Source organism: Nicotiana tabacum, chromosome 12 (genome assembly GCF_000715075.1).
Source record: "Nicotiana tabacum cultivar K326 chromosome 12, ASM71507v2, whole genome shotgun sequence".
NCBI lineage: Eukaryota > Viridiplantae > Streptophyta > Magnoliopsida > Solanales > Solanaceae > Nicotiana > Nicotiana tabacum.
The window spans coordinates 94,466,169-94,477,633 of record NC_134091.1 but is presented as its reverse complement, the minus strand read 5'-3'; the positions used below and the strand labels follow the sequence as shown (position 1 = coordinate 94,477,633).

Here is an 11,465-nt window from a genome sequence, read left to right as displayed (position 1 = left end):
TTCGTCCCCTTCCACAAGAAAGGAGAACATTTTCTTATGAACCTCCGGATTGAGATATATATATATATATATATATATATATATATATATATATATATATATATATATATATACTTTTTTGGATTAACGCAGGAGGATGTACAAATTTCTATAACAGTTAAATATTCTGAACAAAATTTCAAGTATGTGAGATTTCAATCTTTTACCATTTCCTCTAACAATTTGCAATATAATTCTATTGCTTTAATTAAATAAGGATACAATTATCATAAGTAATTCATGATTTGAGTCCTAAACTATCCGGACTTTAGCATTATTAGTAGCTACGCACGACTCTCGTCACCTCGTGCGTACGTAGCCCCCACAATTAGCAATAATTATTAATTTAAATCACCTATAGGATAAATTCCCTCTTACAAGGTTAGACAAGAAACTTACCTTGTCTCAAATCCCACTTCCTGATCACAACGTTGCGTTAAAGTCTCAATTCAATGCCGAAAATTTTGAAACTATCCAAATGTTATGAAAAATAATTAATACATGCTCAATAATTCGAAATTAGGCCATTAAATTAATTATCCAACCTAAAATGGTAATATTCCTATAATTTACCTCGAACCCACGTGCCCGGATTCCGAAAATTTTCGGAGAAAATCATTGACCATAATCTCAAGAACTCAAATATATAATTTCCATCCAATTCCATAACCATTTTCATGGTTAAAATCTCATTTTTATACAAATCTAGGTTTTTCACCTAAACCCTTCATTTCCAAGATTTACCGGTTATAATCTACCCATAATCTATGTATTTAACTCAAAGTGTGTAGAATTAACTACCTTCAAGTTGCTAGTTAAAATCCCCTCTCAAAAAGCTCCAAAATCGCCCAAAATTAAAGGAAATACGGGCTAAAAATGACTGAGCCTCGTTCCCTTTTAAACCATTCTGCCCAGCAGCATTTTTGCACTTGCGGGGGGCTAGCCGCACCTGCGGCAAAAGCCTCGCAGGTGCGAGTTTCCCTCGCCTGGCCAAGCTCCGCATCTGCGGCTTCAGGACCGCTTCCGCGAGTCCGCTTCTGCGACTTGGGCCTTCGCATCTGTGCCCATTTCCGCTTCTGCGCGCCAAGCTTCGCACCTGCGCGCTTGCAGGTGCGCCCAAAATTCCGCTTTTGCAGCGTGTGCCAGCCTACCCTTTCTTCGTTTCTGCGGCTTGGGACTCGCTTCTGCGAGCTCGCACCTACGGCTGCCTATGCGCAGGTGCGGTTGCAGCAGAAGCCTGGTGCAACAGCTGCTCTTCAAAAATCCAACCTTGGTCCGAGCCTCGTCCGGTTAACACCCGAGGCCCCCAGGGCCCCGCCCGAACATACCAACAAGTTTGAAATCATAAAACGGACTCGCCCGAACCTTCAAAACATATAAAACAACATCAAGACTAAGAATCATACCTCAAACCAAATTGATTCAACTTAGAATTTTTAATTTCTTCAAACTTACTCCGAACGCGCCGAAACATACTTAAACTCCTCGGAATGACATCAAATTTTGCGTGCAAGTCTTAAATTGCCATACGGAGCTATTCCCATGCTCGAAATTCCAAACAGACCTCAATTACTCAAAAATCTACTCCAAACCAAATTTAAAGAACCTTAAACCTTTAAATAGTTGATTTTCACTATTAAGCGCTGAAACGCTCCCGGGTTGTCCAAAAATCCGATTCGAACATACGTCCAAGTCCAAAATTATCATACGAACCTATTGGAACCGTAAAATACCGATTTTGGAGTTGTTTTCTAAAAATATTGACCGAAATCAAACTTGCCCTTTTAAAGCCAAACCAAGGAACTAAGTGTTTCGATTTCAACCCGAACACTTCCAAATCCCGAACCAACCATACCCGCAAGTCATAAATTAATAAAAGTACATACGGGAAGTCTTATGTAGGGGAATGGGGTTCTAACAGTCAAAACGACCGGTTGGGTCGTTACAGAGGCCTTTTCGACTTTGAAGTCGTCTGCGATTGAACAGCCCCCGAGAAAAAAGCTTTTCATGGGGGGCTCTGGGGTTGCTTCGGTAGCAGTCACTTTGGGAGCAGCCATCTCGAGAGCAACCACCCCGGGACTGGCTTCCTCGGTACTTGTGGCCGGGTGGGAAGATGAAGAGATAGCCTGCTAAGGAACTGATTTGAAAGTCTTAGCCATCGTGATCTGGAAAATAAGAAGGTTTGAAGGAAAAAGTATGAAGGTTTGAAGGTAGGATGAAGATCTGGGTAGAAACACAAGAACAGTTATGAAGATTTGAAGATCAAAGGTAAAGAAATGAAGATTCGAAAGAGTTAATAGTCGCTAGAGAGTTCGAAGATAAAAGTTAGGATCGGAAAGTGGAAGAAGTACAAAAGGTCGAAGTCTTTATAGGAGAAAATGTAATCAATACGCGACGTTTCACTTTCGGAGGCAACCGGCCAATGATTGACACGTGTCCGAAGTCATAACGACGCGACTGATGGGACATTTTGGCTTATTCGTCGCCTCGATTATAACGTACGAAGGAAGGAACCGGGGTTCATCTATCGTTTCCCATCGGTTCGGCGAACCTAATCTCTGAGAAACGAGGGGACTATTTGTATATAGGTGAACTCGGGGTCAGCACACACCCCGAGTTCTCGGTTAGTCAAACAAAGTAAGAAGTGTGAATGTACGAGATAGAGATCGAATCTGAGAACTCTTTGAATTGACGCTAGAATGGGGTGCTCGCCACCGGGCCTAACAAGACAACACCCCCCGAACCCGGAACGAGCTCCAAGTCCTCGGAAAGCACTATAAACGGTTGCACACGACTAACAGAGGGCTGTGATATCCGCACCCAACTGGATATCATGGCGTAGATCTCGCCCGATTCGGTAGCGTATCAGTGATTGATGTACAAGGAGAATTTTTACCTTTTTTAGAATTGTTTTAGGGATAAAACTCTCCTACTATATAAAGGGGGAGTTTCTTATTCAATAAACACATTGTAACAAGCATATAAAGGCAATACAAACTTATTTCTCTACTTTCTATCTATTGAAAGGTTTTTATTTTAATCTTAGTTCTTCATATACGTTGGGCTTCGAATCGAGGGTCCGGTCGAGGGCAAAATCATTGTTCAGCTTACATTCGAGCCCGGACTCAACGTCACAACTGGTTTGGTTGTTTATTTTATCTTCAATACGTTTATCTAAAATTCTTGATCACTTGTGTTGAATCAATCCACATATCCTTAAAACCGCGTATAAATTTAATTGTTATTCATTTTAAAGGGTAAACAATACCAAGGACACATGTCATACTCTCATCGTTTTGATGCATACACTAGTCCAATGTAAGTTTTTGCTAAGTTACAATATCTCACTCGTGAAAACAGGGAATGATGTTATTGTACCACGAATAACAAACAAAAAACATTGTCCAATTCCACTTCTCTTGTAGTGTCTGAAAAGAATCAGAGACATCAATTCTGATGAATGGAGCATCACCAAAAAGTCTTTTCTTGACTAAGCCGCAAAATCGAGCGCATCCAATTTTTATCTCAATAAAAATCATGTCTGTAATGCTTCTTTGTCATAATTTCTTGCGCTAAAAGCAAGCCTTTTAGTTTCAGACATAAAGCAATATATCAATATTGAGAAAGTGATACTTTAATTTTGAAGCCTGCCACGAAATATGATCAGATATACGGATAGGCCATCGCCGTAGTAGTATGGTACTTACTAATTTGAAGTTAAACTATAACCTATATATACAAATACACAGATACAGATAGTTATTTACGTATTTATTTATACTAAGTGCACACATTGTCCAAATAGCTGGACCGTGGTCTAAAATTCTGGATTTTATGGATACTTTTCTGGCTGTTATTTCTGTCTTGTTAATTGAGGCGGTGCCTGTAATGTAAATGAACCGCACGATATATTTTAACAGCTTGTTTGGATGGTTGTTATGTATTGTTTCATAATGTATCGTATAGTATTGTACTGTATCGTTTTGATGTATACAATATTTAGATAAATTATATTATTTACTGTCGTTTCATGATGTCATGTACCAACAATACGAAGAATAAACTTACAATATTATATTAAAAAAGTAAATTATAAGGTAGAATTATTAAATAAAAATATAGGGTAAAGAATAACATAGAATTATTTAATAATAAGGAAGGGCGAGATGAGAGAAAAAAATAAGGTAACGACGCGATCGCGCCAAATTGATCGTTCCATAAAATGACATTTTTCATCGTTACTTAATAACGAATTTAACAATATGATATAATAAAATTTAAGTAACAATTAAAATAAATATTATATTTAAAGTAATAATACGATACAATACAACAGGTAACAACCATTCAAACAAGCCGTAAGGTACGCTTCTTATACATTGGATTTGACTCGTGGAGCTCTTTCCATCACATATATTTTGGAGCAGAATAACGTTACTGAGAAATCCATCTATCAACTTGTTGTACGAAATGCTATCTAGTTGCCTCCTACATTAATTGTACATTATGTTAAAGCTTCATCATTGCAGTTTTATGCCTTAAAGCTATTTTAAACGGCAAATGACCAAATATATTCCTCTATTTTCAAAAATGATCTAAGAATATCCCTGATTATATTATTGGGTTATCTATACTCGTGCAGTTATGTTTTGGGTTCAAATATATCCCTCAATTAAACGAAGAGACACGAGTCATCGTCTTGTTGGTCAATTCTAAATATCTTCTAATTAATTAAAAAGACTCATTAATCATACCCGAAAAGCAATTTTTTAAAGCAATTTATTTTGTAAAAACTGAAAACAACTGAAATTATTTTTACTAAAAACTGAAAGAAACGAAATTTTATTTTTTCCAATTTTTACAAAAAAAAAACTGCTTTAGAAAAAACTGAAAAATATTTTCTAAAACAATGTTTTTGAAAAAACTGGAAAAAAAAAAGCTGAAAATTAATTTTCTAAAGCAAATTTTTTGTAAAAACTGAAAATATTTTTACTAAAAACTGAAAAAAAACGAAAATTTTTCCAATTTTTACAAAAAAATTGCTTTAAAAAAAGCTGAAAAATATTTTCTAAAATAATATTTTTGTAAAAACTGAAAAAAAAAACTAAAAAGCAAATTTCTAAAGTAGTGTTTTTGTAAAAACTGAAAAAACAAATATTTTCTTCTTTTATTTTTCAGTTTTTAGTTAAAAATATTTCAGTTTTTAATTGCTTTAGAAAATTACTTTTAGTTTTTTTTTAGTTTTTACAAAAAATATTGTTTTAGAAAATATTTTTCAGTTTTTTTAAAGCAGTTTTTTGTAAAAAAAATGGAAAAAATATATTTTCGTTTTTTTTTGTTTTTAGTAAAAATATTTTTTTAGTTTTTTCCATTTTTACAAAAAAAAAAATTATTTTTCCGGTATGGATAATGAGTCTTTTTAATTAATTAGGAGATATTTAGAATTGACAAACAGGACGATGACACGTGTCCCTCCGTTTAAATGAGGGGTATATTTGAACCCAAAATATGACTGTAGTGGTATAGATAACCCAATAGTATAACAAGGGGTATTTTTAGACCATTTTCAAAAATAAAGGGATATATTTGGCTCTTTGCCGTATTTTAAAACAGTACGAAACAATTGTTGATATGGTCAATGTTTTTATCAAACACAGAAATGTTCTGTAGTCCTAATAGCAAACAAATTTTGGAGTATTTCCCTTCTCAAAATTTTGGAATATTTACTTATTAAAACTTGTCTATAATAGCAAACAAATTAGTGAATGGGCGAAAATTGGGAGTATGAGAATAAAGTTGTACTGACCCCTCTATTAGCAATATTGAAGTACAGCACCAACACAAAAAGCAAAAGCTAAACTAGAGTTTAATTTTCTGTAAGTGAGATTACTAACAATCACATATTTCCACATATATATGACTGGTCTTGAACTTCTAAAGAACATATTTTTCTTCACTTTAATTATTTTGAATAAGATTTTTCCAGACATCAGCAAGCGATATGTAAAAGGTCCCTGCCAAATATTAAGTCCAGCATCAAGCGAAGGGATTTTTTCCACTGACCCAAAATTTTAAAAGCAAATTATCATTGGCTGTACAAATATTAGGCTGTACTAATATCATTGGCTTTATTTCTTGTGGCTGCTAGATTGTTATTGACTTCACAACTATATGGTGTGGTCCTTGCCGACATATGGAGCCAATTATCAATGACTTTGCTGCTAAATATACCGACGTCGAGTTCATCAAGATTGGTGTGGATGAACTGGCTGTATGAACTTTAATTATATGCTTTGCTTGCATTGTGCATGTTTTGTTCGTTTGTGTTTATTTTGAATGTTTGAAAACAGGACGTAGCTCAAGAATATGGGGTGCAAGCAATGCCAACATTCGTGCTGATAAAGCAAGGAAAAGTAGTTGATAAAGTTGTGGTAGCAAATAAAGATGGGCTGCAGAAGAAGATTGAGAATAACAGAGCTTAAGAAACCAAAAGGCATTATTGATTTGATCATATGTTACTGGAATGTCTAAAGAGTGATGCACTTGAACCTAACTTCCGTTATGTATGTTTATGTATGTATTTACCCAATCTCTGGTTCATCAATAAGAGTGATGAAAGCGCTGTTTTCAATATTGGTGTATATTTGTTTGAATAAGAAGAACCTTGCTTGTTTCGTGCTCATAGGATCTCTCTCTTCCAAATTCAACTGCTCCAAGTAGCTGATTGGAAGTTACCCTGCATAAATGTCCATAGTAACAGAAAAACTCATTGCTTTACATTTAGCAATGAGCAAAATGTAAAGCCAAAAACCTGGATAACAATTAGATATATGAAATGGAAAATGGCAAACGAAAAATGCTTCATCCATGCCAATGGCAGAAAACCAGACATGACAATGCCAAAAAACCAACAAATATATTCATTACCAGTCTGCCACAGTCCGTGGCCCACAGTTGAAATTCACAACCAGAACAAGATAGCTAGTTATTCCCAACTCCAGTTACTTGATATATAGCATCTACTAAAATCAAATATTAAAACTAGTAAACTACCTAAGGTGTTTAATATCCAACGTGAGAATTAAATAGGCAGCTGGCGTAGCTGCTAGATTGCTCCTTTTATGGAGCTAAATAAAACTAAACTTCGAGAGGCATCGTCAAAACAATAATCCTACTATGCACAATTCTCCTGTCTAGAATAAACTTTCCAAGTATTTACATTCCATTGCACTTCCACAATCAGTCAGTGTTAGTGACACCTTAAGTTAAGATCTGGATTAGTCAGCAGTCCTTCCCAACACTCTTCTGATATCCGATTTCTGATCTGAACTAAGCCTTGACGGGAACTTAACCTCAAACTTGATCCTCAAATTTCCTCTTTTCCCAGGTTCTTTTGATATTGGCATTCCTTCATCTGCGATTATCTGTTCATGTCCTGGTTTAACAACATCTGTGATTGGTATCGTGAGTTCCCTTCCATCCAAAGTAGTCAAGTTGATAATCTTCCCAGCAAGAGCATCTACTAATGAGATTTTCTGATTGATCACCAGATCATTTCCATCTCTCTTGAAGACATCATGTGGTTTTTCATCTATTACAAAAATAAGATCACCAGGTGCAGCTCCAGGTTCATGGTTCCCTTTCTCCGGAAAAGTTATTTTTGTGCCTTTCTTCCAACCAGGTTTAATGTGTATCGCCAAGACCTCTTCAATTGTTGTAGGCTTACTGCAAATATAGTTCATACATGGAAGACAAAACTGACGAGGATAAGACCCAGAGATAAATCTCATTAAGTGCAAAATAATTGATTGTAACTTCAAAAGAAAATATATGCAAGGCTAGTAATCACATGTTCACAGAATTCCATTGTTAAGTCATAGCTGTCTTATCCCCTCAACCTCCTACCCCACTCCTCCGAAAAAAGATTATGCTGCTTTTGAAGCCAGAAATTTTGACCTCCTATCAACTGTAATTTATGTAGAAAATATATCATTGCCAGCAGGAAATGAAATATTCTGGATGAATAATCTACTTCCCTGGTGATCATAAGCAAGCAATGTTAGACTTATATTCTGTATAGTGTATCGATCTGGAAATTTATCAGGGAAAGTAGTTTTGATCCTTAAATCAGATGTCTGATCCAAAATTTTAGACTGATTAGCAATAAAAAAAATGATAGAAGCATGTCTTCCCCAACTGTAACATGTAATTCCTCAAAGCAGAGGAGTATTCTTGCAAAGGAAGATTTAAGTCTAAAATAACTGGAAGTATGTAAATGCATAGGAAAAACACTACCTCAAGAATACATTCAGATTGGTGTTCTCCGAAGGTAGTGTATTCTCTTAAAATAAATCATTCTGGAGTCGGTAAACTCCAAAATTTTCAATTTTCTAACTTCAATTTCCATCATTTTCAAAATGAGAACTTAAAACAACAACATCTAACTCTTTGAAAGATAGCTCGAACAAGACTCTTACTAATGGAAATAGGGATGTCAATGCGCTATCAATCTCCCACCAAAATCCACACCAAGTAATCAGGTTTACATCAAAATTATCACACACTTCATCAAGAGGCAGACGGTAAAAGCACATTAAGGAAACTTTGTTGTCACAAGTGGAACTTGCAAATGGTTGTTGCGGAGTTGATTTTAAATAGTCAAAAAGCTAAAAACTCCTTCGGCTTAATTCCAACGGTCACATCTAAGATTGGTTGAAACACTATGTTGGGCATTTGGGCATCAGTTTTGATAATCTGGCATTCAAGAAAGTATCAGTACCTCTTGAATTTGATATCTAATTTCTTGACCTTGACTTCATACTACACCAACCACTTATATTCGCTCTTTGGTGCTGTCCTGACTGACAAGCATAACTTAAATTAAATGTATTTCTGCCAGTTCTATGATAATCAAAGAACTTTCCCTAGACTCACAATTATCATTTATTCGTTCTATACAATCCATGCATATCCCCCATATGCTGTACAGTTTTGCTACATTGTGCAATGCTTCAAACAAGGAAATAATTATATAAGGTAAAATCTAAATCGATTTTAAAGTCCAAAATATTAGAATTTCCTACATAATTCAAATAAAGAAAGAATTAATACGTAAAATTTCAGTTAATTTTAAAGTCCTAAAGTTTAGGAAAGTTACTTAAATTATAATTTCGTCCAATATAAAATATGTTTTGGAAGGGTAAAAAAGGTGAACGACGCAGGTTTACGCACGGGAGTAACTCCCTAAGGATCCAGATTCGTATCCTAACTACAATACTGGGTGCTGTTCCAATCCTCACTTGGCTGCCTCTGCTCATGGCCTGAACTGGCTACCCAGTAGATTAATTGAGGTGTGTACAGAATGTTCACTTAAAAAAAAAAAAAAAAGCTCAAAAGCACATACTGCCAAATTCTCCGCCCAATAGAACCAATCAACAACTATCATCTCCAATTCAGCAGAATAATCCTTGAATGTAAAAAAATTAAACCGGAATATTGAGAATTGTACATAAAAAATTTTAACATACAGAATTTAGCAAATAAGTATTGAGGATGATGTCATTCATAAATACTTTTGTTAGTGTTAGTACACTGTAAGGCTTACTTACCCAGTGACGTCAAGAACAATTCTTGAAATCTTCATCTTCCTCTTAGAACCCTTGTACAATTCCTCCAAGCTACACGGCAACTTGTTCTCCACCGGCGCCGCCTTCCTAATCCGTACAGTACCCCCAGTAGGACTCCTACTATACCCATCCGATCCACCAAAAAACTCCGCAAAAATATCTTCCGCATCACGCGAATCGAACTTAAATCCTCTCCCATTACCATTCATAGGTGACGACGGATCGAATTGACCCGATTTCAACGCCTCATCGCCGTATATATCATAGATCTGACGCTTCTGTGGATCACTTAGCACATCATAAGCCTCCGATATCTGCTTGAATTTCGCTTCTGCTTCCTTCTCACTGTTCTTATCCGGATGCCATTTCATCGCCAATCGCTTGTACGATTTTTTCAAATCTTCTTCACTCGCATTGCGTGACACTTTGAGTATTTTGTAGTAATCAACGCCCATTTTCTCTCTCTCTCTTTTCCTGTTGATGAAAACGAAGAGGGAATGTAGGTTAAAGTGAATATATAACGCGTTTTTTTCGAGAAAGTTTTTATTTTAAAAAGGAAGCTTGATTAATCGTTGACCCGTAAAGAACGGGGAAAAACTCCGGCGAGTCGGCCGGTCGTCAAAGCGAATGCGTAGGCTAGAGAAATGGGCGGATGTTGAGCTAAGATACGCAGAGGGAGAAAGATTTTTTATATAGGGTTTGTATAAGCGTGACGGGGCTGTCACGTAAAATAATACGACCGTCCACTCGTTGTGTGCCACGTATGATGGTTAGGGTGATTGTCATGACGGGGGAATAAAATTAAAAATAAGGGAAGTAGTGGTGGGTACTGAGAACGTGCAAGCGCGTAAAAAAAGGGCCGACAGAGTATCTTGTGTTGGAAGTGTGTGCGGTAAACAGAATCTTTTTTGGCGTCGCTGTATATGGCAATTTGGCGACTGGGCGGCGGTGTATAGTGTATACAACATCTCTTTTTGGACGAAGAATTATTTACTATAAAAATTAGATTTAAGCGGTATATATACCAATAGTATAAAGATTTTCTTATAATATTTTAATATATTTATAAGAGATTACTTGTTCTTATTTTAAGTACCGTCAAACTTCTCTATAATAGTATAAAAACGGTTATTATTGTAATAGGTAAAAAATTATTATAGAAAAGTAAAATACAACATAAAAAATAGTTTCGAGAAATACTTAACTTTTATGGTAAAATATTATTATACGAAAATGTTGTTATAGAGAGATTGACTCTACCTATTAATATTTGTATAGAAGTACATGCAATTGTCTTTTAACTGAAATTATGATGTAAAATCTTTTGTATACCGTCAATGCATAAAATTTATCAGTTTGGATTATACTTATGAAATTATAAATTCTCTGCTGTTAGAGTTAACTTTTTCGTACATTTATTTTATCTACAATTAGTAACTTTTTATTTTAAAAAATTAATATTATAATAAATTTAAATTATATGCACCGATAACGTAATTTCTTACCCCAAGTGAAGTTCACATGCAATATGTAACTTTTTTTTGTTAGATTTCTTAAATAGTGTAAAAATGATTATATTATCGTGTATATAGATACCAATACATGATATATTTTAATCTTATAGTGTTTGACTGCATAGCAAATTGAAAAGAAAAAAATTGATACGTAAGTTGAATACTTTTAATATGCTAATTGATATGTAATCTTATGATTTCAACCTGTGATGTCATTTCTATAAGAACCTAAGTGTGAAATGTGTTAAAATTAAAGAACTTTTGAATAATAGTACTCATCTTTTAT

General features: G+C 35.0%; 1 protein-coding gene and 1 long non-coding RNA gene across 2 annotated transcripts; one reads left to right on the top strand and one right to left on the bottom strand.

Annotated features, from left to right (window-relative positions):
- The first annotated feature begins 5,811 nt into the window (after nt 1-5,811).
- LOC142166908 (uncharacterized) lies at nt 5,812-6,719 on the top strand. Its single transcript, XR_012697413.1, has 2 exons — nt 5,812-6,310; nt 6,390-6,719. It is a non-coding gene; the product is annotated as an uncharacterized LOC142166908 (long non-coding RNA).
- Nucleotides 6,720-6,936: 217 nt separating this feature from the next.
- On the bottom strand, nt 6,937-10,322 carry LOC107792829 (uncharacterized). The gene is made up of 2 exons (XM_016615072.2): nt 9,648-10,322; nt 6,937-7,764 (listed from the first exon to the last, which is right to left on the bottom strand). Exons 1-2 carry the CDS (start codon nt 10,118-10,120, stop codon nt 7,317-7,319), a joined length of 921 nt encoding a protein of 306 aa, XP_016470558.1. The 5' UTR covers nt 10,121-10,322; the 3' UTR covers nt 6,937-7,316.
- Nucleotides 10,323-11,465: the final 1,143 nt, after the last annotated feature.

Coding starts and splice junctions, on each gene's coding strand:
- LOC107792829 (XM_016615072.2), bottom strand. CDS start 10,120: ATGGGCGTTGATTACTACAAAATACTCAAAGTGTCACGCAATGCGAGT. Junction 7,765..9,647: donor ATTGTTCTTGACGTCACTGG/GTAAGTAAGCCT, acceptor CTATATTTGCAG/TAAGCCTACAACAATTGAAG.